We start from the raw sequence: 27,634 nt of genomic DNA, 5'->3' as shown, positions 1-27,634 counted from the left end.
CAGAACCAATTCAGGAAGGCTGTGGGTATATGTTGTTCCAACAATGTTCTGTCAAATTAATGAAAAAAGTATTTTCCACAAAGCATCTCCTTTAGCAAAAGCTCTCGCGCATAGAATACGGTTGTCAGAATGGCAAAAACCAAATGTCTCTTTCATAGAACACAGTTCATAATGATAATGTTCCTCTTTTATATAATTGCTCCTTTCCGGGTATACTCCCCTGCCATGAATTTCTCAACTTCTTTATCTGAAAAAACCCTCTTGACATCCTGGTTTACTCGCCTATCATGAATATCTCCTTTTGACTCCTAGCTCTCCTGGTATACTCTCCTGTCAGGTAACCCTTTCCAAAAAAAGACTTACCTGATACTCATCAGGTCTTTCTACAATCTTCTTTCCACTTTAGGTATCATACAATCGTACTTCTTCAAAAACACAACTTGTTAACTTCAGTGATTACTTGTGTCAATTTCCCCCATGCAGACATTTCATCTGAGGGTTTGTTCAAGCTCTGTCAACCTTTCTTTCAATTTCTCTTGGCTCTTGACAATGCTTGCTCCAGATCTCCCCTAACTGACATCTAATGTCAGGAGAGCTGCCAAGCCTTTGGCTCCTTATCTCTCTCCCAATGTCTTTGGACTCATTGCAATGCTGGTTCCAGATTTCCCCCAACTGACATCTCATGTCAGGAGAATTGTACAATGTTTGCCTCTTAATAATTCTATTTCGTCGATTTTCAAAAGTATTCGTCAAATGTTTTTAATGTCTCTGCACGTTCCGGGGCCCCCTTCACTCTCAAGCTGACTCACCGGTAAACCGCGCTGTTGCTGTGAGCATCTTTTGCGGGGCTGAGTTCCCCATCTCCACAGAGGTTTGTTGGGTTCTGGTGCCAGCGTTTGCTTCTTTTGACGCCAGAACCTGCAAAGTTCTGCAGGCCACTCCTCTTCTGACCCCACTGCGCATCGTTCACCTTTTCATTACCATAGTTTCTCGTCGGTCTAGAACACTGCCGGTCCGCTGCAGGATGCCGTTCACCGCTATCCCTGTGGCTCTTCTCCTGCAAACTGCTTCTGTTACCGGTCTCGCTTCCCGCTCCATGTACACTGCAGCTTTTCTCCTCTTGCCTTTCTCGCTCCTCCAGCTGTAGGAAACCTTTGGGTTTAAAGGTCCCACACAGCTGATTCAATGTTGGACAACTAAAATGCTCTTCACGCTTAACATCACATTTCCTCCCCATTGACTCCTTCTTATTCTTCATCTCAGTACCCCAGTCATTATGAGAACTGGAGTCCACATCTGTTTTAGACTTCTCAAGGTGACATTGTCTTAAATACTTGTTGGAATAGAGTTTGTCAGAACCAGGAGAGGTTATGTGAATTAGTGATCACAACATTTAGCTCCACTTTACAATAAGCCATTAGTGTTGGCACTATTTCGTTCATGGCGTTCTGGAAGAATCTGGTGTCTCTATTAATGGAGTTACTACTTTTCCCTGATATATGTCCCCTCCATATGGTCCTCCCTCATGATACCGCCTCCAGGGCCAGGATCAGGTAGCAGCTGCCTTGCGCTGCCCATAGGGGAGGCCACCACTATCAGGGTTTCAGTGATTATTTCTGAGGATTTATCACAATGGGCCTCATTACGAGGTCGTTGGTAAGGGGTTAACGGCGCTGGTAAGGATGCTGGTGCCGTTAACCCCTTACAGCTGCATTACGAGATCCTTTAGCGGCTCCCGCTAAGGGCGGCTGGTAAAACCAGCCAGCCTTAGCGGGAGCCGCTAACGGACCGGAGAGCTAATAACGGACCCATTATTAACGGGCCTGTTATTAGCTCCCTCCCCATTGAGCCCTATGGGGGCTCGAATGGGAAAGGGTATTTTGAATGAGGAATTACCGGGTCCTCCAAGGTTGGAATGACCCGGTAATTCCTCATTCAAGGAACCCGGACCCGGTATGCGGTATGGGGGTAGTCATGGCGCTAATAGCACCATGGCTACCTCCATACTCGTAATGAGGCCCAATGTCCTTTACAAAAACAAGCAAGTCCTCCAATCAGAATCCTATACTTGCCGAGTTCTGTACCTACCACTATGAAAAGAAACATACATTCAACAAAAGACACACATGGGCTTTGGCTCTTAAAAAATGAATCGTGACTGGCTTCCGACTCCCATCCTGGTATGTCTGTCTCAAAAGGGGCTCCCCACCCTGGTGCACAGTTTAAATAAGTAGACTGAATCTCTCCTTGAACCTTCATTCTCTAGGTAATAAAATTCACTCCATTCCACTAAATATCACTGGTCTTCTTTCTCACTTGGGGATATAGGTCTGTGTTCCTGACTTTGAGAACGCGCCTTGTGTTCCTTTCCAAGAAGGTCCCAGCCTTCTTTCCTGTTATACAGTTCTTGGTTGTTTTCCGTCCTAAGTTTTTTTGCTTCTCTCATCCCACCTTGAGACCCAGTGTTGTTGACCCTGCCTTGGGGTCTCAGGTCTATCTCTCCCTACCTTGGGGTTTTGCTTCTCTCATTCCACTTGGGGGTCTCTAGCATCTCACCCCGTCTTGGGGTCTCAGTTCTCTCGCCCAGCCTTGGGTTTTTGTTTGGCATCCCTTCCCCGCTCCTGGCTACCAGGAGCCACTGTGTACCTTTGTTCTCTGAGCTGTGCCCCTTCGGGAGACTTTTAGAATTTGGCCAATGCAGCACCACTTCTGCTTCTTCTTGGTGTCCCGGTTCAGATGGACCTCGCCCTCTCTTCCTGCTGGCTTCCTACAGGTCTTCAGGGCTGGTGTCTCAGTACACCATTGGTCCACTTTCTGGGTGGCATATACTCTGTGTTGCTCTGCTGGACTAGGCGTTGCTGGCTCCCAGCTCAGCAAGGGCTTACACCATTATGCGGGCTCAGTCATGTGCCAAATCCGCCAAACCTGGCTTAAGCTTTGACTTTTCTGCCACACTCCCCAGGAGGTTGTCCTCCCACTTCTCCACCTCCTGCTTCTCTCTGTTTCCGTACTGGTTGGATCTTTATTGCTCACTCTGTTAGGGGTTGGAACTTCCTACTGTTTCCTCGTTTTAGGCGAGTATGGTGTACACAGAAGATGTAGGTGATTTGATCTAATCCATGTTTTTGAAAGAGTGACACATTTCTGTTTATTGCGGGGCCTCCTTTCCCCTACCTTTATTAATATCCCGTACCCCACCCCCATATATATTTTATTTTAAAAGGTTTTTTTCGGTAAACATTCTTTTAAAAACTATTTTATCACTTCTTCCTCGAAAACATTGGATTCGGTCACTTTTACGGTATCGGTACACAGAGGGCCAGAAATCATACCAGGTATACTTACAGGAAGTTTCAGGTCATCAAATAGTTTAACATCCATATAGCCAACAAAGATATTGAGATCTTGAGAATAGTGAAGATAACGGATACCCTATCTCAGGATCTCGTGTCCTCTAAGTGTGGGTGAGGGAGAAGCACCCCAGTGGGAGCCTAGTTGCCCTCTCTCGTAAGGGGTGCTAAGCTTAGCAGGCTCACCTCCATAGTCCCCAACGGGTGTGGCTCCCAATTGGGGAGAGGGGACACATTTCCTGGAATTCGTCAGACGCTAAAACCCTTTATCACGTAAGCACACCTGCTCCACCTTCCAACTACCTGACAGACCAGTGTGTAGGACCAGGGTTTTCTCCATATGTATCTTTACTCTCAGGGGCTGTGTCCCGCCAGCCAAGCAATCCTTTAAGGGGATTTAAAACAAAGGTTTTGGCGGCCAGCCAAACAGATAGAGCCCACAAAACTCCAAACACCCAGGCCCACAACCATAAGAAATTTAGTGGCCTGTCCAATGGCAGGACCTGTTTTAGACTAGTTCAAACGACCATAGAGGGTGCCATCTTGGCCTCACAAAGAGCTCATGTGTCCTCAATGGCCACTTTAGACCGGCATCATGGTTTCCCTGAACAAAGAGAAGCCCTTAAAACAAAATGACTTGAACTATTAGTACCCTGATCGCTACCATAAAGCTACATTGGGCAACTAATGCAGTAAATCTGCTTCCACCACTGGTAAAACCAAAACTAAATATTAGCTGCCACCAGTCCACACCCTGAAACCAATGTATAGTGAGGATATCATCACCCTAGGGCACAAATGTGGTGCCTACGAAGCACTCCTGGGCCTGGGAGCCTTATGGGACGTAGCAGCAGAGGGACTTCAGCAGAAGTCCTTCTAACCACCATGATCTAATAGAAACACCAAATAATGAAGGGAGGAAAAGCAAAAAGAGTAAGGGTTGTGGCAAAGTACCTTGCTGAGATTCAGGGTGCTTGGCAATGCGACACTATGACACTCCAGGTCACCTCTGAAGCGACTCTCCTCATAGCAAGGGAGAGAAACATGGCAGCCAGCACTGCATCATAGTGTAGGTGTTAGGAAAGAGTTTCTTTTAGCTGCTTTACGCCCATAGACTTCTATGGCACACCCTTTCTTGTTGCTTTGTAATGACTCCTAACCTGACTTTTTGGAGTTAAGTAAAGCCTTCTGCTTTAGTTACCTTTCCTTTCGGCTTATTCGTATGGGTAAACTGATCAGTTCATAAGACTATCAGTACTGAGAGATGATAAATCTCTTAGTGAATTTCTTGTATTGTTACACTTACAAACTTCACCCTAAAGTGAAGTGTGATTAGTATACTTTGCAGCTTTATAACTTTTTGTAGTGGCTTTTAGGTTACATTTAGGGTGTGCCTAGGATGGGCTGGTGGTAGTGGATATTTTTCTGCAGTCTCTCTTACTTTTGCACCTTTACATTTGCCGGAAAAACAACTACTAAAGATGGTTTGCATCCTAAAATGGCCCTAGCATGAGGATTTGGCCTCTACTTTGGCTGTATTGTTCTTTGGCCATCTTCCTGCCCCCTTGGGTCCCAGATTGTCATGTGTGGGAAACCCTTTCCTGGTGGAAGCAGCTGACTTTTAGGACAAAGAGGCAGTGTGTGTGTGTAAGCCCGGATGGGAGGGCTTGGACTGTCTGGTCTCAGCACGGTGTTCAGTCACAATGTCGAAAAATAAATGTAGAAAAAAAATATATATTTATTTTGGGGTCCGGGAATAAAAAAAAAATAGGTAAAACAAAACAAAACAAAAAAAAAAAGGGGGCTGGGGGGGAACCCCCCATTTCGAATAAAAAACGTCATAAAATAAAATTCTACATTTTTTTTTCTACATTTTTCGACATTTTGACTTTCTACATTTTGTCTTTCTACATTATCACTATAAACCTCCCAGCACACATTCTGATTCCAGGCACATGTTGTGGTAATTGGCCATTCATGATTGCATAGTAACTTCTCGTTTGAATGGTGCAGATCCTTACCATTGGTGTGCCTGTGGTAAGGATCTGCACCAGTCTAGATCTTGGACAAAAGGAGGAATCCTGCAACTAGTTGACAGATCATCGTTGGTGCAAAGACCCCTAGAATGAAAAGCAAGCCACTGACGACTGGAGAACTCCTGCAGCTGACCAGTAACAACTCCAGTGAAGTACCGGTGAAGCCATGTTCCACTGCCTGATCACAAGAAGACCGTCATCGCTGCTTCGACCCCTCAACCTTTTGGCAACAACCAGCCTCAATCCATGCTTGAGGATCAGTGCCTTCTGAGCCTTCAGAGGTGTCCCTGGACCAACCAGTAGAATGACCAGCTCTCTCCTGGGCAACTTCGCTGCAGCTGTCACCATTCAGAGTACATCCTTGGAACTTGGAGGATCTTCAGCTTGTTCCAGAAAAGGTCAGCTCCTGCATTCCCAGAAGCCATGCAAGACCTGCTCCTTAGTTCGCCCATAGATGATCGCCTGTCACCGCCTTATCGTGGTGACATCCGTGGCAATCCATCTTCTTCGCTCCCTAGAGGTGTCTTGAGGTTGCCTGCTCTGCAAAAGTCTGTCTTTTCTTCATATGGAACTTCAGCTGGAAGGTGCCTGGAACTGAGATTCGTGCACCATCATCGCCCCGAGCTAAATTGCGCATCCGAAAGTGCCCTCTACACTCTCATCAAATGGTCCTTCCTCGGTCGGACCATGCACAGAAGAATGTCGCAAAGGATTCTGCAACCTAAGCAGTGGTCTCTGGAGAATCGAGAGTCAGGAGGGGTAAGTTAACATACCTGTTCCTTTTCTCCTGCTCCCCAAAGGATTACATGGGCGTAAAGCCCTGTCCATAAATCACTCTTCCTGACTTTCGTCGGTGGCGGCCTGGTAAAGGATTGCTTCCTAGGCTTATCCTTGTTGCTGAGATTGAGTTTACCTACCTGAACTTTACTTACCTTTTTGTACTTTTGATCATAACCACTGGCATCATCCAATCACATAGTAAATATTCCTGAAAAGCATATCTTTGGAGCAGATGACTTTAAGGCACAACACCCCAAACCATTGTAGGGTACTGTTTTATGGTTACTCTAAAGTGTTTCTACTGAACTTAATTCACCTGAGTACGTACCTGTTTTACACAGGTTATTGAATCAAATGCTTTCTATCTTCTCCTAAGGTTGAACATATTTATTTGTTTTATAGTAAGTGTGTGGCAATATTTGACTAGAGATTTCATTTGCTAAGTGTGTATTTTAAAGGCCTAATAAATCATTGCATATTTGTGTACTTAACTGTCTTACACCGAATTATTGGTGTTCTGTGTGGACTCATTGTTGCCCTAGGCTACTCTCACAGCCCCCTTGAGTCTAAGTCTTGCTTCTGTGTTAACTTACCTATATTGGGTTTGGCTACTGTGAGAAATATGAGGATGTAGTCCCTTCTCCCCTAAGGGGAGACCTTTCCCATGGGGCAAGGGCAGTACATCTACAGTAACAGTACAATAGTCCCCCTGGTGGTGGTGCCCCGAGGGAGGATCACATGGCGGAGGAACACCCTTATGGGATTAGGGACGAGCATGTTCAGAGAACGTGGTATTGCCCCACGTTAGTACACCTAAACCCTTCTTCAATGCTAAATCCTCCTTTTTTCTTACGGCCAGTGTCTGCTATTGTCAAGTTAGCCAACCTAATATACTTGACAGGATTAAAACATCAAGGTATGCTGCATATAATTGTATTTCAAGTATTGGGAAACAATCTAAGTCACGAGACGGAAACATTAGAGAATGCAAAGTATGCTACATTTGACGTTATTTTATGTACTCAGAAAAAGATGACGACCAGGAGTCCAAGGATCACTCTGGAGAAGCAGAGTGAGGGCTCTAGCTTCTGAACAAATGTGATTGGCCCAAAGCAATTCCATTTTCCAACGCCAGAGTTTAAAAACACCACAGCTGAGATGCGAAGGGATACCTGTCCTCCAAGGAGGAAGCCGTTGAGCCGTGCAGCAGGCAAGCAGACGAGAGCCAGCAGGAGGGAAGCAGCGAGTGGAGGAGAACCTGAAGGCAGTCCAGGAAGCAAGGACTGCTTGAGCTGCTGCCGATAAGAACCTCTGGGCATCCACAGGACCGGCGAAGCGTCCATGAGAGAGGATGCATTATAGCAATATAGTTTAGGCAATACATGCAGTCTAATGTGGTGTTCAGCTGTAGCGTTGCATGATATCTATTACAGGTAGGCATTTAGGCTAGGCAGCACTGTGAGATTAACATTGTATGCGTGGTATAAGACCTAACAAATAGATAGGTAAGCAGAGCAAATGGGCACAGTAGTAGATAATCAGCAGGTAATCAGCAGTGAGTACATAAACATGATAACTAGGCACAAGGAAGGCCTAGGATACTAACGCAGACCGTGGATAAACGCGCACTGTAAGTAAGACTCCCCACACGCAGCTCCTCTTTGCGCCCCCACCAAGACTTACCGATCATCTACCACTATCTGATTACGCTGTTTGTCTTTAATAATAGACTGCACTACATCCCTCCCAATGCTGCTTAATGGTATAACACCTTATTAAATGCTCGCCCACTGCCCCTTATCTAGACTAGATTAGTAATCCAGCTAACTGTAGCCTGACATCATAACGCAGAACGCGCGCGCCCATTCGTGGCTGCACCTCTTTCATTGTGCCTAGTTATCATGTTTATGTACTCACTGCTGATTACCTGCTGATTATCTACTACTGTGCCCATTTGCTCTGCTTACCTATCTATTTGTTAGGTCTTATACCACGCATACAATGTTAATCTCACAGTGCTGCCTAGCCTAAATGCCTACCTGTAATACATATCATGCAACGCGACAGCAGAACACCACATTAGACTGCCTGTATTGCCTAAACTATATTTCTGTTCATTACTTGCCGCCACTTTTTTTCATCTGCATTATAACCTGTGTACACCCAAGCCTTACCAACACAGCTAGCTGGCTCACCACCATACACTACGGTGCCTCTCCTATCAATCTCCCCATAGAGACCCACTACAGACTACACCCCACCGCATCCACAATCTTTCATAACTAGACAGGCACAAGAATGACACTTAATGCCCTGTGGCATCTCATATCTCTCTTCAGCACACTTTACCCACACACACCTTAGCACACAATACACAACATGATCCCCACCCACAACCTCAGTAATAGACAACGCAACATCACAGGTACCACTACCCCCAACCCTACGCTCTCAGATAACATAGCCCCAACATGGTTCCTACCCACTCACACACTTCGCAGTACAGGCCAACGAGTCCTACTCTTTCTGACAATATAGCCCCTACGTGGTTCCTACCGCCTAGCCTTCCAGCTCACTGCAATGTGGCCAGCAAACACTCCTCCCCACACTCACATACAACATTGCACCCACTCCCATCACCGAAGCCATATGCCTTCAAACATCCCACCTTCCTACCCTGCACATTCACGACCAGCAACCTTAAATTAGGTTCCAGAACACAGCCTACTCACAGCACCTGCAAAACACAACCCAAACCTGCTATTCCTATCACTCACATCACAGCACCTCCTGACAACCTGTACACTCCCCCCCACAATGCCTCCACACCTCCCACATTCAACAGAAAGTCACAGTCCACCACCAAAACGATCAAAGGCGCTCTCATCAATGCAAGATCCTTAGTCGCACATGCCCTCGACCTAGCCGATATCACCCTCAATGATCTCGACTTCCTGGCCATCACTGAGACCTGGCTCCACGCAGCATCAGGTCGCACCCTAGCGTTAGCCATCCCAAACGGTTATTCCATATACCGCTTGGACAGACAAACAGCTAAAGGCGGAGGCGTCGCCTTCATAGCCAAGATCTAGATTAGGGATAGAATATCAGGCATTCACTATTAAACAGGCCAAGATCTCTGTGATGCCGCAGGTCAAAACCCTGGGGATGATTGTGGAGGCCTCACTAGGATCAGAGGCACAGGTAAATTACCTGCAGAAAAATAATAACTATTATTTGCGACTCATGAGAGCCATAAGACCATTTATAAACGAAGCGAATGCGGCTACCATAGCAAGAGCAGTCATACTGTCTTGTTTGGACTATGGCAACGCCCTACTGATTGGAGCCTCAAAAAGAGAACTTCAAAAGTGTCAGGTTATGGAAAACAACGCAGTTCGTAGCATTAAGAACATAAAAAAAGGGAGCATGTTACAGCAGGGAGAAGATCCCTACATTGGTTAAGAGTGGAAGAAAGAATCCTCTTCAAATCTATGGCCATAGTACACAGATGTGTATATGGAGAAGCCCCGAAGTTTTCACTGTACATGCCCCAAAGGAGCCTCAGATCAGAGAACAAGGCTCTTCTGAAAGTCCCCAGAGCAAAGCGCGCACATGGAGGGGGAATCCAGTCATGGCCGCAATCTGCTGGAATAAATTACCACCAAACCTAAGGCAGGAAGAGAATTACTTAAATTTTAGGAAACTACTGAAAACTCACCTCTTTAGGTGAAAACCAGTACGACACCCGCATGTCAGAATGGCTTTGAAACTTGTACTACTATGAACTAATTTGGATCTTGCCCCACGCCCTGATGCCTGCAGGCGACCGACGCGTTATAAACTAAAATACATACATACATACATAGCAAAGAGCTCCCTTAACATAAGACATATACTCAACCAAACATTCCCATCTGCAGAACTGCTCACCATCAAACTATCCATAACCAATACGAGTACAATCACCATCCATCTTATATACAGACCGCCAGGCCCCACTCCTCCTTTAACGACATTGCTCTCCTGCTTTCCAACACCACCAAACCCAACTCACAGATACTCATTCTTGGCGACTTTAATCTTGGCTACGCCGACATTAAAGACGACAAAGCAAACACGATTGCAAATACCATCTCAGAGCTAGGACTCACCCACCACATATCCCAACAACACACAACAAAGGCAGAACCCTCGACTGGTTAGCGGACCTTAATTGCAACACCACAATCCTATTCAACACACCCTGTGCCTGGACTGACCATCACCTCATTAACTTCACCATCAACAAAGATAAACAAGCATCAACACCACCATCCAACGCCCCACCCATTTCACAAGAAATAGCAAAAATATCACAGCAGAAAAACTTCTCCCTCTACTCCAACCTATCATCGACTTCACACCCACCATTGCTAACCCCACAGAATTAGTAGACCTTTATAACACAACTATTCTCAAAGACATCAATACCGTAGCTCTGCTTAAACTACGCAAAGCCAAACCACGCGTGCACCTCAACTCTTGGTTCACACCAGAACTAAAAACTCTTCGCCAAAATAAGAGACAAGCAGAATCAGTATGGAAACACTCCCCATCTATCAACAACAAGATATCCTACACCTCAGGCTCCAATAACTACAAGTCAGCAATCATCCAAACCAAAATAAACATGTATAATGAGAGAATCAGTAAGGCTAAGTCCAACACGAAAGAGCTGTTTAATATCCCGAGAGACCTTGAATCCCCATCCCCCATACCGGACACGTGCACCAAAGATACATCTTGGTGTACAAACATCCAAGAAGCCCTCCTTGGCAAAATTGCTATGCTTCAATCAAAAATCGAGTCCAAAAAAGAAAGCCTCACCATCGCTGACAATCCTATCTCACACACCCACACCAAACACATGGACAACAATAACTTATTCGAATTTTCAACCATCACCACCAAAGAGGTTGAAAACATCATAACCTCCCTGAATCCATACCCCTGCTCTAGAAACCCACTTTGGATCTGTATGTCCCCACTAATTAAAGACCCATCACAACAGAGCCCTTCCGCTTAAAAATCCTTTATAGAGCAGCCTACCTGCAGATACAGAACCACTTAGAAAAAAACATGCTAGGACTAAGATAATTGGGCTTCCGCCCGAAACATGGCACAGAGACCGCCTTGATCGATCTCAAGACGAAAATGGACAACCTTAAAGACAATGGTAAACTGGCCCTTCTACTCCTCCTTGACGTCTCGGCTGCTTTTGACTTGGTAAACCACGAGATTCTCTGCAAACATCTAGCATCTGCAGCTAACATTTCTGACAAGGCTAATGGCTGGATTCAGTCCTTCCTGAACAATAGATCCATGAGGGTCTTTGTGCCTACTGCTGCCGCCGAACCAGCCCCCGTCACCTGCGGCGTCCCACAGGGTTCCTGTGTCTCGCCCACACTACACAATGTGTTTACTAAACCCCTATTCGGCATTCTGATCATTTGGGTGTCATCTACACGAATTACGCAGATGACACTCAAATACTCATTCCACTAACAGGAGACTATTGCATTGACAACAAAGTCCTCAACAACATTTATTCCATCATTCAAGAATGGATGGCCAAACACGGACTTTGCCTCAACGATGACAAGACTGAGCTCCTTCTCCTAGGTTCCCAATCCAGACTCAACAACCTTGATAAACTCTACCAAACATTCACCATTGGCGGCAACAACATCTCCGTTTCCAACCACGTCAAGACTCTAGGGATATACCTTGACCCCTCCCTCACCTTGACTAGACAAATCAATGCCATTTCTTCCTCGACCGCTTACACATGCAAGCTCATCAACGACTGCAGACCTTACCTATTTACCTCTAACTGTATAACACTAGCCAGAGCACTAGTACTCTCAAAAGTCAACTATTGTAATGCACTCTGTTTGGGCACTAGCCAAAAGAACATCAACAAGCTACAAGTATTTCAATGCTCTAAGAGCAACATTGAACATACCTAAACATGAGCACATATCAGACGCAAGACGATCTACCCATTGGCTATCGATAACTCAAAGAATTGAGTACAGAACACTCTCTCTCACACACAAATGCTTGTCCAACCAAGCACCTAGATACCTCTCAGACAACTTCACGCACAATATCCCATCTCGTCGAACCAGATCAGCTCAAACCCAATGCTTAAATGTCCCCAGAGTCAAGCTCCAAAGAGCAGGCGGCACAATCTTCCCAGTGCTCGCCGGGGAACTCTGGAATTTCCTACCAACTGCTCTCAGAACCGAACCATCCTTTCACTGATTCAGACAAAATGCCAAAACATGGCTACTTGCTAAAGCCGCCTAAGCCCATAACTCTTGCTATAATCCGACATATGTACATATATTTATATTTATATAGCCACCTTAACCTGCAAAACATTACTGCTGAATTATTCTGCATATATCTAAGATATCCGAAATATCTAGCTATACAACTGATTCTATATACCTGATTCTATATAACTGATTGTATATACTGCATTAACCTTGTAAATGCCACACAATGACTATATTAACATGTACATTTTCATATACTGCCTGCATATACTATGTACTATATCAACCCTGTAAATGTGATACAATGCCTTTAATAACCTTGTAAATGCACATATATTGACTGTGATAATGACTGTAACTTTGCAACCACGTCAAGCGCCCAGATGCCCCAGGGCCAGGCTGCGCTTTACAAATAAATAAACTAAACTAAAACAAAAGAAAAACAGGGACAGTCCATGAGAGGACAAAGGTATGGCGGGGAATAAACCAAGCCATCCTGAATACTGCTATTCTGCGACCTGCAGCAAAGATAAGTAAAGAATACATAGTGACTCGAATCCCCAACTTGGTAAAAGGTGTGTGCCAAGTTGGTGGGATAAACAGCAGAAATACTAGGAGCATATTCTTGTGAACTGCCTACTGGCCGGTGTATAAGGAAATGCAGGCCAGAGAGGCCAAAGAAGGAGAGAACCACTACAAGAAGGAGTCTAGGGGAAAGGACTTAAAACCTAACCTTAGAGTCCTATATTTTTGAACATTTCTTTATTTTTTGCCACTTTTGACTACCCGAGAGACTAGGAACGTTTCTGATGGTTGGATCTACAAAGAACACTTTACTTTGGGAAGAGATCATCCTTGCACCGTTGGTTTAAGTTATTAGTGTTGGGTACAGAGGTAGGCTTTTTGAGACACAGCATTGGCAGACTTTCCAGTTTTGGACATTTTGACAATTTACTTTTCTTAGAGCCAGGTGAATCCCTTTTTGTTTTAGACACACAGAGGCATTTTTCCAACCCTTTTTCATATAATAAAAGTTTCTGGCCAAAAACATACCAGCTTTCTGTCTGAACTTTACTGCTGCACCCTCACATTAGACTTAAGTGTCTCCCTGTTTCACCAGAGTAGGTTGCCCCCCCCAAAGTCTGTCTCTATGGGGGATTTGGGAAATCCTTCTTAAGAGTACTACATTGTCAATTTTCCAGGTCAGTATGGAACAGAATGGATGAACATATTACTACTCCCAGAATTCCCCACTGCGTCAGAGTGAAAACATGGGCTGAATCCAGATAAGGAAAACAAGAATATAAGACCATAGGAGGAAGTGTACAGCCAAGGCCCAAAAGGCTAAAAGACCACCAGGGAATACTTCCTGAACCCAAATTACCCATGATGTTCACACAGAATCAGAATGGGAGGGCATGTCCTAGAATCCCCATTTTTCCAGAAGGAAAACCTGAACTGGACTTTGAGACCACACTCAATTACAGGGACGGAGCTCTTGGGGAGAGCATGCCAACACACAGAATGACCTAACCTTTCAAACCCTGGGAAGATATCCCAGGGCATCCCCCAACCCTTACCCCAATGATGGGTCAACGCCTGCATGGCCCCGAACAAGAAAAAAAGGGAACAGAGATTGCAACCTCCCTCACTCTTCCAGGGAACTTATTATGAACAGATCACACTCAGGAACATAGGAAAAGGTCAAAAGTTCCTCAAGTGAGAAAGAACCTTTGAGAAGTAGACATGGAGTGAAAGCTGCAGGCACAAATGAAGAGGCTGGACAGACTAGTGAAAAGCAAGATACACTGGCTCACTGAGCCCACCCCAAGGGGGTGGTACGAAGGGAGCTACTGCAGCCAATCATGGCAGAGCTTTGCCTTAGTGTCAAAGCTGCAGCCTGTTGCCTGGAAGACCAGCCCATGGGAGGGGCCAGGCCACAATAAAAGCAGCTACAAATGCATCCATTTTGAGGGTTGATGGAGAGGTGGCAGACAGCATTTGGAAAGTGTTTGAGAAGGGGTAGTGTGGAACAAAGAAGAGGATGCTGGAGGCACAGAGTGTGGTGAAGGAGGTTGGGGAATAATGAAGGGGAAGGGTGAACATCCAGGAGGTTGGAGGAGTGGAGGAAGGCTTAACAGCAAGAGAGTTGTTAAGAGGAAGAGAACGATTGGATGAGGGATTATTATCTGGAGCGAGTGAAGGCAGAGGAGATTAAAAATCTAAACCTCCTCCATTTAAAGAGGAAGCGGTGGGCGGAGAGCAATTGGTGGTTGCAGAGTTTAAGGCGGAGGTTGGCAAATTTAAGGAGGAGGTGGCAGTGTTTTCAGGGTGGTTAGCAAAGTTAAGAGACAATTGGGACGTTTTTGGAGAAGGGTGGCAAGTTAAAGGGGGAGAGTGGCAGATTTTAAAAAGGAAGCAGAAAGCATCAGTGGGAGCAAACCGAAAGGCGAGTCCCCAATCTGAAGTGGAAAGGTGGGGTCGAGGTGATGCACAGTGTGAAAATGTACACAGTTTTAGCAGGGCAATGAGAATGAAGGACCAGATGAGCATGTGGGGTACTCGTAGATAGAGGGGACCCTAGAGTTGGGCCACCCTCTGCTACCCTGGGGACCCTCACTCTCGCAATCAGGGGACTTGAAGCAAGGACCCAGTCGTTCAGCACTCCAGGGCACAATGACTACCCTGGAAGTTGGTAGCCTTCAAACCACGTTTGTACACCGTAGGGAAGGACTTTATAAGGGCGTTGGGACGTCCTCAAGCAAACCCGCAACAAGAACATACTGAAGTGGACACTGGCCCTGAAGTGGGTCAGCTAAAGAATCTGGAAGAGACATCTGACTTACATTCTATGCCCACCCCCTCACACCCATGCGTTATTTTGGCTTTAAGCTGCACACAAACCCCAACTAAATCTTGAAACTGTATATGTGAGTCAGTCTCGTCTTTGTAAGTGGCCTTCCTGACAGGGTCCAATATAATGGGACTGCAGATTCCCCCTAAAAATGGAATTACGCCTTAACAGTAACTTAGACTTCAGGAGATATTGCAAGTGTGTACAGTTAACCACACCCAAAGCAATCAAAATTAGAGTTAGCCCAGAAATATCTATGAATTTATTAGGCCTTCACTAACACAGTCTATTGTAGAATGTGTAATACTGAACGCAGAATAAGGAAGACATTTGTTAATGCAAAGGAGCAAAAGATATTTTAAAATAACCACCTCTACCCTACGTACCACACACACACACACATCAGAATAGTTGTAAACATTGCAGATTTCCCACAGTACACGCTGGTAGGAGTTAAGGTAACTTGAAACCTAGAGAGCAAGTTTGGCTGTAATGCTAAAGCAAAGTCAAGCAGTGTACCTGGACAGCGTAGGAGATTGCCAGCCCGGCGTATGCAGGGGTGATACGTCCGTGCATGAGGACAATCATCAACCCAGTTGTGGTGATGAGGCATGTGCTAATGACATCCAGTCTAATGGCCAGCCATCTCATTGCACAGCTGAACAGGTAGAATGGGGCCTGATTGCTATCCAGCAGCTCTTGGTACCTAAGAAGACATAAAGAAGATGGTTAAACAATCGTTACTCAGTGCTGTGACTACTGTACTCCCAGTTCATAGTCCTCATTTCTCCATACTGCCGTCATCCCCAAAAGGGCATGGGTCCATAGCCTTCTGGAGACTATTAAAAATAAAATGCCCAGCAGCCAGAGCACACGTGCAGTCATACCCACACACCTCATTTGAATGCACAGTTCAGCTCCAACAGCCTCTCCTCCCACATATTGATTGTATACAAGAACTCAAGTAGGGATGGAGGGAGGGGTGTGCGAAGTAAAGCAGTTTATGGGTTAGGAGTATAGTAGCGCCTAAGGTAAACTTCTTACTCCTATGTCCCATCTCCTTTCCGCTGTACCTATGAGATTATGCAGCATACGAAATTTGGAAAAAGGATGCTTTAAAATTAATGGACAAAAATGTTTGGTCTGAAGGATAACTTGTGTATAACAAATGTCAGTAGACAACATGTGTGGGTAGGCTAAGGTGTTGCACCACTGATGCCCTGCAGAGGAACAGGTCTTGGGAACATCACTGAAGCAGGTATGGCTGTTAGAATGTGTGCTGTGGTAGACCGTCAAAACATGTGACATATAATAAAGGTTTTAGACTGAATGTTTTTAGATACATTTTTGCACAACCATCTGTTGAGGGCTGAGCAGCCATCTAACTTAATGGTAAAACAATGTGTCACCCAAAAGGAAAGCCCAAACTCTCCAATGGTAGTTGTACCGGTGCAGTCAGGCTTAACTGCAGGAAGGAGGAAGGTTAGCAGTGAGGTACAATTAATCATGACAGATACCATAAGAATACACCACATTGGTAAACTGAAAAACATACACTTCATTTATAAGGTCGTACAAAATATTTTTGACAGGAAAAATAAGTACTCATGTTAAACATAACACATAGCAGAGCATAGTGTGAATAGCTCACTCCTTTCCCTAAAATGTAAGCCCTGTACTTGGTGGCAGATACTAAACATGTAGGCTTTCCAGAGGTAAGTTAAGAAAAAACAGTTGAACAATATTACCCGCAGAAATTATTACTAGTCAGGAGGCAAGGGTAATGCACATAATTTAGCACAGGTTTCCGGCAACACTGTAAAGAAAAGCAGGTTACATAATGGACAGGCACACAATACAGTTAAAGAAGAACAAATTACTCACCTCTCGGTAATGTTCTTTCTGATGGATGTTCCTCCCACGAATTTCTCGCCTATGAAAATCCTAGCCACAGCGCAGTCTCTCTTTGGAAACTTTTGGACCGACATTGGGCGCCTCATGGCTCTGTGTTGGCTTCGTCCAACGCCTCTACGTGCCCGCGCCGGACATGATGTTGGGGCCAATATATATTGAGTCGCTGTGCCCTGTGACCTCAGTTCCACCCTTTTTGCCTAGCACTCTGAAGCTGTGTTACCGGGGAACCAATTGTGTACTAGCTTTCTACCAAGAGGGGCAGGTATGGAGGGCAATGAGGAATCTGTTGGGAGGAACATCTATAAGAAAGAGCATTACGAAGAGGTACGTAATTTGTTCTTCTAATGGATTCCTTTCTCTCTCAGATTTCTCTATAATAGACTCCCAAAGCAATATAAAACAAGCATTGGCAATGGCAACAGTTTGGGCTTTTGAGTAGGTCTTGGAAAGGGCACTTGCCAGACACAACATTTTTGGCATTAACTGACCAATGTTGGTAGCAGATGCAAAATGGTGCAAGTACCGGGGCATCTAATAGCAGTGTCTGGCAAATGCCTAATACTTATAGACAAGGCAAAACGTATGCCAGTAGCATTTTTACAGCTCCAATTGAGTCATTAACTCTGGAATGACTGCTTTGAAGAAATACTGGCAGGCACTTTGAGTCCAAAGTTTGATGGCAGGGCCTGATTAAAGTGAGCTCAAAGAGTTCCCATGAGGAGGTGTTTTGGGTGGGGAGGGGTAGGAACTGGGTGAGGAAGGCCATAGGGATTAGCATGGCCATGAGCAGTCAATGGGTGGGCAAATAACAAAAACAACACCTACAAGCTAATAGTGAAATTAAAAAGAAACACAGAACATAACACAGCACTGCCCATAGCTTCCGCAAAGCAGTATTGGTCCACGTTTGGGAGAACTCAGTTCACTTATACAAGGAGCTCAGGGCGTGCACTGTGCCAGATTGAAACTTGTGGTGGTATCTTTTCCCTATTTTCCACTGTATGCCCCCTGGTATCTCTGTGCTGGGAGTGTGTGATGTCATAATGTGATTTTTCAGTTGACGGGAGGCTCACAGAGGGATGCCCCCATGTTGACAGTCCGCAGTCTTAAAACACTGCAATATTATACTCCTTTCTACATTGCTTTCGTTCTCGGAGTAACCATGTGCGCATTGCAGCACTTCCCTTAGAAGCTGTGTTTGCTGGAGCCCTACTGGGCGTCACTTTCCTCTGGGTATACAGAAATGTTATCACCTTGTTACCTTTTAACACTGGTTCCTCCACATCAGCCACTTGCTGACAAGGAAGGATTTATAGCTTTTCAGCGGGCATTTAGTAGTTCTCTGCTGGCTTGCAATAATCGGCAGCTACTAAACTCATCTTTGTCGCAATTACAATGTACGCACCCCACGGGTGCCTCAGACTGTTTTCTGCTCTAAGCAAGGGGGGCCCCCAACCATCATGTTGAAATGGGCCCCAACACATCTCACCCTGCCCTGGTGCAGGGTGCAGAATAAGCATTCAGCGAGCCACCTGCTTGTACTGACGCTGTTGTGCAGAATTGGTTTCTCATGGTCTAAAGAGAAACACCAACACTACAGCGAGATTTGTTAATGGGTACAAGAAGGGTGTGGCTGATGCCTGGTCTCGCTTTCAGTAATGTCCTGGCAGTGAACACACTGACCAAATCCACGAAAGCCATGCGGGTATCTAGGGTGGCAGGTGATGGCACGATTCGAAGTATCGGGGTACAGCACATGGGCTAGATGACGGGGCAGTGGTCGATTTCATTACATGGACATGGGGACATGGGAGGGGTAGGTTCTGGGCAGCACTAAGGATGGAGGTAGGGAGCGCTGCCCAATGGTTTCCTGGTTAAGATGATAATGGCTAGCTGGGCTAGGATGGGAGAGAAGAAGCAGGATAAGAGGAGGGACTATCACATGCACTTTTGGAAGAGCACATGAACAGTTTGCATGGAGTGTCCAGGGAAGCTTTCCAGGAGGTTGCAGTCTGCGACTCACTGGAGGCCAATTCAGAAAGGGGTTGTTTCCAGGGGAGGCCTGAGGGCAAACAAGCATTGTACTCTGCTAGCTTTCAGCTTTTCATTTACCTCTAATGTTGAAAATCAACCGGCTGGTTAGAGCCTAAATCCTTCTTTGCCCATAAGTCTAATTATTGAGATGTGTGATCCTAGGCGGTTTTGTGAAGTTGGGCACTGATCGTGGAGGAACAGCTTGGCTTTGGGATCTCCCCGACCCCTCTCTGCCACAAAGAACTGTCTTAGAGCCCCCCCCCCATTCTGCCATCAAACTACACATGTACATTTCAAGCTCCTTAATAACAATATCATCTATTTCTTATATAGTGCTACACACCCATGGGTCTCAGAGCACTCTCGGAAGAATGAAAGGCTGCGTTCACCTTGGTGGGATTCAAACTTGCCACAGAAGGCTGCGCTCAGCTCGCTGTGCTGTCTGATATATGTTAACTCTACTAATTTCTCATTTCTGTAGCACAAAACAACATGTGCTCATTTATCTAAACTAAAGCGCTGAAAGGTTGCAGCCATTGCACGATAGCCAAACCTGTGCCCTTATACTTTTCATATAAATCGCTGTATCAAGCCATCAACCTACACAGCTTTTCTTCTGTGTTTTCGCTGCCAAGAAGGCTCTGGATCGCACAAGAGCAAAGGTAATACGCTCTAAGGTACCCCCCCACCCTTTTGGCAAAGGGGAAATATAAGAGGCGTGCTAAAGCACTGTTGCCTACACACGCGCACAGGAGTTCTACTATAATTAAATAAAAATGGAACAAACACAGCCTCAACAATTGTATGAGTGCAACATAATGACAGCGTCAGAGACAGATATTAAATCTGTGCTCTCAGGGGAAGAGCCCTCACCCTTCGGCAGAGTTTTCATTTATTCAATATAATTTTTGTACGCAGCTCTTACATTTCAATAAAGCAGATATTTCTATGCAAATTGTGACGAATGCAAGGGTTATGATAAAACCAGAGTAGGAGGAACCAGGATGCCAGAAGTGCCTGGCCTAACATTAGCTCAAACTCCCAATACGAATTAGGAAAATGCCAGCCCGCTCACCCCTTCCCCCAATAATAAACAAAGATAGACGCTAGTTTTGGCTTGTTTCCAGAGAGCTTCCTTAGAGACAGTCATCCAAGATGACTGCCTCTATGGAAGAGCTCAGAGCTCAAAGAGTTCAGAGATGGGCAGGAATGGGTGGGATTAGCCATAGGGATTCGTGTGGCTAGGGGCAGGAGGGAATGGGAAGGGAGCCATAACCAAACCCCAAATACACTGTGTATGCCTACTGAAATGTTATCTCCATTGAAAAGCATTACAGGCCTTCATTCAAAAACCATGTTTGAAGGTTTTATGTTAAAACTCTTATTTTAATGACAATAGTTTCGGCTTAAAGGTAGCGCTTTCAGCGCCACCTAATAGCCCACACTAAATATGGAGGAGGGAGAAGAGCAAGAACATCACCTAGAACAGAAAACTGTGGAGGACTGCCATACCAAAACGGGTCTCCTGTGCCGAAAGGGTCAGTTTGTTTCTCCTTGTGAGAGAGGGTATGCCCAGACGTGGGTCCCTTGCTCGCTGCGCCACAAGGAACCAGGCTGCACCTCACTGAGGAGGTCCAACAAGGCCGAAACATGTCTGGGGTTGCTTGGTTTTCTGTGCAGAGGGGACCTGGCCTAGCAGTTCGGGCTGGGCTGCTACCTTTGGTGGCGGCAGCTGCTGACTGATTTGCACATGGCTGGTCCCCTTTTGCAATGGCGCAGACGGGCTAAAAATAAAAAACGGTGGTATGGAAGGTTGGCCCAGAGCAATTGCCAGTGGTTTAGATTCATTCGAAACCTTCCACCCATCACTTTTGTGGTCTGAAAGGGAACCCAAGCAGTAATGCTTAGCCAATCTTTGCAGAGACGCCCATGTTGCCACCTGGCAGATGTCCAGGACCGAGACTGCCCCGATGCAGGGCAGAGGTGTCAGCCACCTCTCTTGTAGAGCGTGCTCTGAGACCCTCAGGCACATCCTTTACAGCCAGATCGTAGCATTCCGAGATGCAAAGAATGATTCACCTTGACAGGGTCTGTTTGGTCACAGCCCTGCCAGCACGAGCATCAGCGTAGCAAATGAAGAGCTGGTCATTTTTCCTAGCTTCTCTCATCAGAGAGACATAGTATCTGAGAGCCTGCATCGGTTCCAGCCGATGGAATTGCTCCTCTGCCTTCGAAGGATGAGGCAGAGGAAAAAACACAGCACGATCGATCTTTTGAGAGAGAAAGAAATCCAAGACCACTTTTTGAAGAACAGAGGGCCTCACTCTCAAAGTTACCTTCTCCTTTGAGAAAATCAAGCAGTGAGGTTTAGCAGATAACGCCTAGAGTTCACTCACTCGTCTCGAGGAAGTGATGGCAACCAGAAAAAAACACTAAGTGTAAGCAGTCGAATAGAACATGAATGGTGGGGCTCAAATGGAGCTCCCATACGGAATGTCGAAATCAAATTTAAAACCTCCGTTTACACAAACCCCTGCAAGAACTCCATGACAGTGGGGATTGTTAAGAACAAGCTCTGTTCTGGTGACCTCTTGAAAACCAAAATAGCAGCGAGGTATCGCTTAACCATGCCAATTTGCAGGCCTGCTTGGGCCGAGGACATCGGAAAATCCCAAACCGGGGATAATGGATAGGATAAAGGGTCCAGATCCCTCTCCCGGCACCAAGTCAAGAATTTGAGCAATCTGCAGGCATAAACAGAATTAGTACTGTGTCCCTGAGCTGAAAGGAGCACGTCAAGGACATCATCCGACAAGTCCCACTCCTTACATCTCAGCCTCTCAGTAGCCAAGCATGAATGATCAGGCTGCCGAGGATCAGGTGGAGAACCCGCCCCTCTGATTGGGAGAGCAAGTCAAGTCTCCTCAGAAGGCACCCGTAAGGGGATGGACATGTCCAGCAACTCCAGATACCAAGTTCTCTGGGCTCAGCCCGGAGCTATCAGGAGCAACATGGTTCTAAACAGACACAATCTCCTTAAAACCAGTGGAATGACAGGGATAAGTGGAAATGCATAAAGAAAGTTGATAGTTCACTTGACCGTCAGTGCTTCCCCAGAGCTCCCAGACTAGGAAATTCCCTGCAGCAGAACAGCTTGCACTCCCTGTTCAGACTGGAAGTAAAGAGGTCCACTTCAGGAGTTCCCCAAAAGGAGATCTCCTCCTGCACTACCCTGCCAAAGTTCGGTGACCAATCGAGGGAATTTGTCCCTTCTCCCCAGGGGAAGCCTCCCCCTTTGAGGCTAGGGAGGTGATTCTGTTGCACAAGACCCTCCCTACGTGTCTAGGCAATTGGGACCTCACTGGGAGAGACTCCCTCTTAGGGGACAAGCACTCCCATTGCTGTGAGGAAATCTCTAGGACACACACCATAATGTCATATATGGGACTATTTGTTACAAAGAATAATGTGACCTCTGCATATCTGGCTGAAAGCAAAGCTGCAACAAACCAGTCTGAATAAGGAAAAGAAGATGTCGAGCGGAGTACCAATGAGGAGGAGAGAGCATTGTACGCATTGGAAGCCCCCTGACATGATCACGCCTTGGAGAGGTGGACCTGAGATGAGCTACAGAGCCTGCAACTTTCAAGGAGGTAAAGACTACCAGTCTGAGACGCTGGAGGCCCAGCGATCCAACAAAAAAGAAACCATTGTGAGGAATGAGAGTGGAATCCTGTACTAGGTGGTGTTGGGACCATGTCCATATCGTGGTGGGCAGGAGCCAAACGAACCACGCAGAGAACCTCAGAGGAGGAAGTTTGGCAGGTTCCTAATGCCAGCGCCCATACACAGCAGTAGCCAGTCGGGAACGGGAGAGCGGCAAAACCAAAGAACGAGAAGGCAAATACCAAAGAGGAATATCCGAGCGAAGGCCATGCCATGCAATGTTCCCCTGCATAGAGAGGTAACGGGAAGAAAGGGAGAAGCGGAAGGCAGCTGGGGGAACACTGTACACAGAAAGAAACTCGTCCCAGTAATAACAACGAGATACTGAATATAAAACTGCTTGACTGGAAGGGGGCAAAGCAGATAAAGAGAAGAGCAAATACCCCTGTGTGGGAAGTAGATAAAGACTGGGAACAAAGACCTGTGAAAGAATGGAAAGTACCCTTTGAGTTCAAAGGTGAAAAGAGGAGAAATTATGGCATAAAATCCAGTAATAACAGAGTGTAGTAAGACTATCAAGTGAACAAGACAGTTACAGAGAGAGTGCCCAAGAGAGGAGGGATACCAAAGTGTATCAATCCACATCCGAACTCAGAAAGCCTACATTAACAGACTGAGAGGTCTACACGTTCAGACAAGAGTGTGAGAAAGTATCACAAGGAAAAGGTGTCACAGACATATCATTAAAGAGAGTACAAGACCCAATAATATTGTGGAAGAGCTACAAGAATAACTGAAGGAGATATCCAGAGACGAGTATAGAGGATCGTATTAGGAAATAAACACAAGAAAGAGAGACAATGATATAAAGAGACTAGCAGAAGATAACAGAATACCACGGGACTTAAGAAATTCTCCTTGCCTCGTTTAAGTTGGTTGTATTAGTCGTAGGATCAGGTAGAATTAGATTTGGACTGAGGACATTATTTTCTTTGGGACTTTCTGATGACAGCCGAGCACCTTTAGTTCCTTTAGAGAGGCTGGGAAATGCCTCTAACAGTAGGGAAATATAGGCCTCCTTCTTATACATTCATTAAAAGCAAGGGTGTACATTCATTAAAAGAAAGTGTGACGAATCAATCCTTGGATGTCGTCAATTCTCCCCTAGGGGCAGCCCCTTCCCAATAGGCCAGGGAGGTGAGGCCACCACCCGATTGTCCACATGGGGGTGTTACTCAGCAGGTGGATCGCATGGGAGGTGTCCCCCTATGAGACTAGGAACGACTCTTTGGGGAGAGTGCAGTATCTCCACAATACATCCGAACCTCCCTCATTCTCATTCCCTAGGCACCGTACACCAGTCCTCCACACTTCCATGTACTTGTGTAAAGTGGAAAGTCCAACCCTTGTGAGAACCACTGAGATGAGGAAGAGTAGGGACTACCTGCCTGAAGTATGTGGGACAACTGGGACGGGGAAGAGGCCAGCAGACCCAATAGAGAGTAATCATATTCATACTGGGACGAAGATCTGCACAGCCATGAAGAGCATGCCACGGAACCAAAGTGAGCATACTAGTCTATACGGACACTGTGGGAGCATACAAACTAAGGAGGGACCCATGATAGAGTCTAGACGTCACTGGAGGTACCACGAGAGCAAGCATGGAGCGGAAGCAGACCGGAACGTCGAGCGAGGAGCTCGAAGGTCCGGAGCCTGTCTAGGCCGGAAGGACGAGATGGCGAGTGGGCAGACAGTGGCTCCAAGCACTCCTAAGCCCTGGCAAGCACGGAGACGGAATACCGTGCCACCAAGGGGAAGATTGGTACTGCGGAGCCACTGCAGACGGAAGCAAGTCTCTGAATGCCACAAGAACCCTGCAGCAGAGTGCAGGCGCCAAGGAAGATACAGAACCCTCGCGGACCAAGAATACAGGTACGCAGGTTGCCGGGAGGTGCAAGGGACGGAGAAGGTAGTGACATGCCAGAAGGGGTGAAAGGAGTAGAGAATGTAGGTGTAACGCTCACCTGATTCCCGCAGAGGCGCCGGTCTTGACTGGGTGAATGCCGTATCTTCAAAGGTGATGTGTAACACACGGTTGGCTCTTTGGGCTGGACCTCTGCGCACTGTATGTCTGACTTGAAGAGTAAGATGTCTGCAGATAGAAAATATGGGATTAATGAACTGGGGTTATTGGGTGCCTCTCTCCTCTTCCCTTTCTCTTCTCCTGTAGAACCCCCACGTAAGTAAGCGCTTGTAGCCTGCTTCACGATGCGCACTAACTGTCCCTTTTATCTTGCAGGTACAAGTTCAGAGCTTTAGAGAAGCTGAAGGGTGCTGGAATACCCACTGGATACGGCGTGGGAAGGAGTAATGGCACGTGAGTAATAAAGTTGCCCAATGTCTTTAAACGCACCTTCTTTTGTCTTTCAGATGCGGGATGCAGCGCCGAAGGCCTCCGGAGCGTGCGAAGAGCTGGTAAGCTTTTGTCTTTCAGATGCCGGAATGCAGTGTGAAGACCTCCGGAGCATGCGAAGAGTAGGTAAGCCTTTGTCTTTCAGATGCCGGAATGCAGCGCGAGGCGTTGGTGACAGGCGATGGACCAGGTAAGAGATGTGCTGCCACTGAAGACCGTAGTGCTAACCTGTTCTTTCTTTGTCTTTACAGGTGCTGCTGAAGACTGGATTCCAGGATGGTAAGCCTTTGTTCCCTTAGGCCCAGGATCAGAAGCAGAAGACACGATGAGCGTTCTGCTGCAGAGAATGCAGAATAACGCAAAGCAAGATTCATCCATCGGGTGTGGTTTAAATAGCCTCCTGTAGTGCTTAGGTGTCTCCTTCCACAGCCACGCCTAGGTAAGAAAAGAGTTCCTGCTTTCCAGAAGAGTTCCAGTGTTCTGAACCTAGGGAGTGGCTCCTGCCCCACCCAACAGGAAAAGTAGTCCCAAACAGAAGAGGATCAGGGGTTCAACTGGCAGGTAAGTAAGCAGCATGGTCTGCTGCAGGTACGTCCACCCAAGCATTATGAGCCCGGCGCTTCCAGCACTGGGACTGGGCATCTTTATGAGCCTGGTGCCACTGGCGCCAGGACAGGGTCCAAAAGGTCCCAATTGGGACTGGCTGGCACTCGGAACCGGGGTTATGGGTCTGCTTCCAAGGGAGTCGGGCAAGTCCTGATCTTTTGGAAGCAGAGATCATGACAGCACCCCCCCTCAAGGCCCCTCCCAAACTGGGCTTCTCCGGGGGTTTGGGCTTGTTAGGAAATGTTCGATGAAATCTTTTGATTAGACGAGGCGCGTGGACATATTCTGCAGGTTCCCAGGATCTTTCTTGGGGACCGTAGCCTTTCCAGTCAATCAGGTAAATTAGTTTAGATTTGGAGATCTTGGAATCCAGGATGCTTTTGACTTCAAACTCGAGTTCTCCATCAACTAGAATAGGTTTTGGAGATGTAGTTAGTCGGGTTTGAGGTTGCACGGGTTTTAATAGAGAGACGTGGAAGACCGGATGTATCTTCATGTGAGGGGGCAAGTCCAACTTGACCGCTACTGGATTTACTATGGTAGTGATGGAATAGGGACCAAGGTATCTTGGGTTGAATGTGCGTGGTCCTTTTAGAGGTAGATATTTGGTGGATAACCAGACTTGATCTCCTACTTGATATTGGGGGGCTTCCTTCCGATGTTGGTCTGCTCCTTTCTTGTATTGTTCTTTAGCCCTTTGAAGGTGAGAAACGGCTTCCTTAAAGGCTTGGGTGATTGTAGAATGCAGGTGGTCTACTGCTGGTGTTCCAAGATCTTGGAGTGGATCCAACTCCGAGGTTCGAGGGTGACTACCGTATAAAAGAAAAAACGGGGTCTTCCCAGTCCCCGAGTGGACAGAGTTATTGTAGGCATATTCGGCTATCCAAAGGATATCTTTCCAAGTTTTTTCAGTTTGTTGTAGCATGCAGCGCAAATACTGTTCCAGAGTTTGATTGGTCCTCTCGGTTTGTCCGTCGGTTTGAGGGTGGTGGCTGGTCGAAAGTCTCACATCAATTTGAGCCGACCGACAGCAACTTCGCCAAAAATGAGAAATAAATTGACTACCTCGATCCGAAATTAGAACTGAAGGAAAACCGTGCAGTCGGACGATGTTTTCGAGAAATTCTCGGGCCAGAGTTGCTGCTGTTGGTAAGCCTTTGAGTGGAATGAAATGCGCCATCTTGGAGAATAGGTCCACGATTACTAGGATCGTATTGTATCCGGAGCATGGAGGTAGATCGGTGATGAAGTCCATAGAAAGCGTATGCCAAGGGCGAGGCGGGATGTCAATAGGGCGTAAGAGGCCGGCTGGTTTTTCCTTTTGACTCTTGTTTTGGGCGCATACTCCACAGGACATTATAAAGTCTCTGATATCTTTTTTCCAAGACGGCCACCAGAAGTAGCGCTTGATCTTTTCCGAGGTCTTGGTCATACCGGGATGTCCTTCCATTAAAGAATCGTGATAACAAGAGATTACCTTTTTCTGTAAATCTGTGCTGGGCAGGTATAACCGTTCTTGGAAATATAATAGGTTGTCCTTCACCGTAAAGTCCTTTCCCTGCAGATGCCAATTCTGTATGTCTGCTGGAGTTACCAATAGCCTGGCTTTATCCTTAACTTCCTCTATGGATTGTGTGGCGATTACACCTAGA

General features: G+C 46.3%; 1 protein-coding gene across 6 annotated transcripts in view; it reads right to left on the bottom strand.

Annotated features, from left to right (window-relative positions):
• The window catches only part of ABCC5 (ATP binding cassette subfamily C member 5), a 2,124,586-nt gene that overhangs the window by 568,118 nt on the left and 1,528,834 nt on the right, over positions 1–27,634 (bottom strand). For all 6 annotated transcript variants that reach the window (XM_069618835.1, XM_069618837.1, XM_069618838.1 and 3 more), the window contains one exon: positions 15,866–16,052. In XM_069618835.1, coding sequence (XP_069474936.1) covers positions 15,866–16,052 — 187 coding nt within the window. The remainder of the gene's footprint in view (positions 1–15,865; positions 16,053–27,634) is intronic.

This window comes from Ambystoma mexicanum, chromosome 10, assembly GCF_040938575.1.
Source record: "Ambystoma mexicanum isolate Mex_15411 chromosome 10, UKY_AmexF1_1, whole genome shotgun sequence".
In the NCBI taxonomy this organism is placed as follows: Eukaryota; Metazoa; Chordata; class Amphibia; order Caudata; family Ambystomatidae; genus Ambystoma; species Ambystoma mexicanum.
Note: the sequence above shows the minus strand (reverse complement) of the source record. Positions and strands in the feature narration are given on the sequence as shown.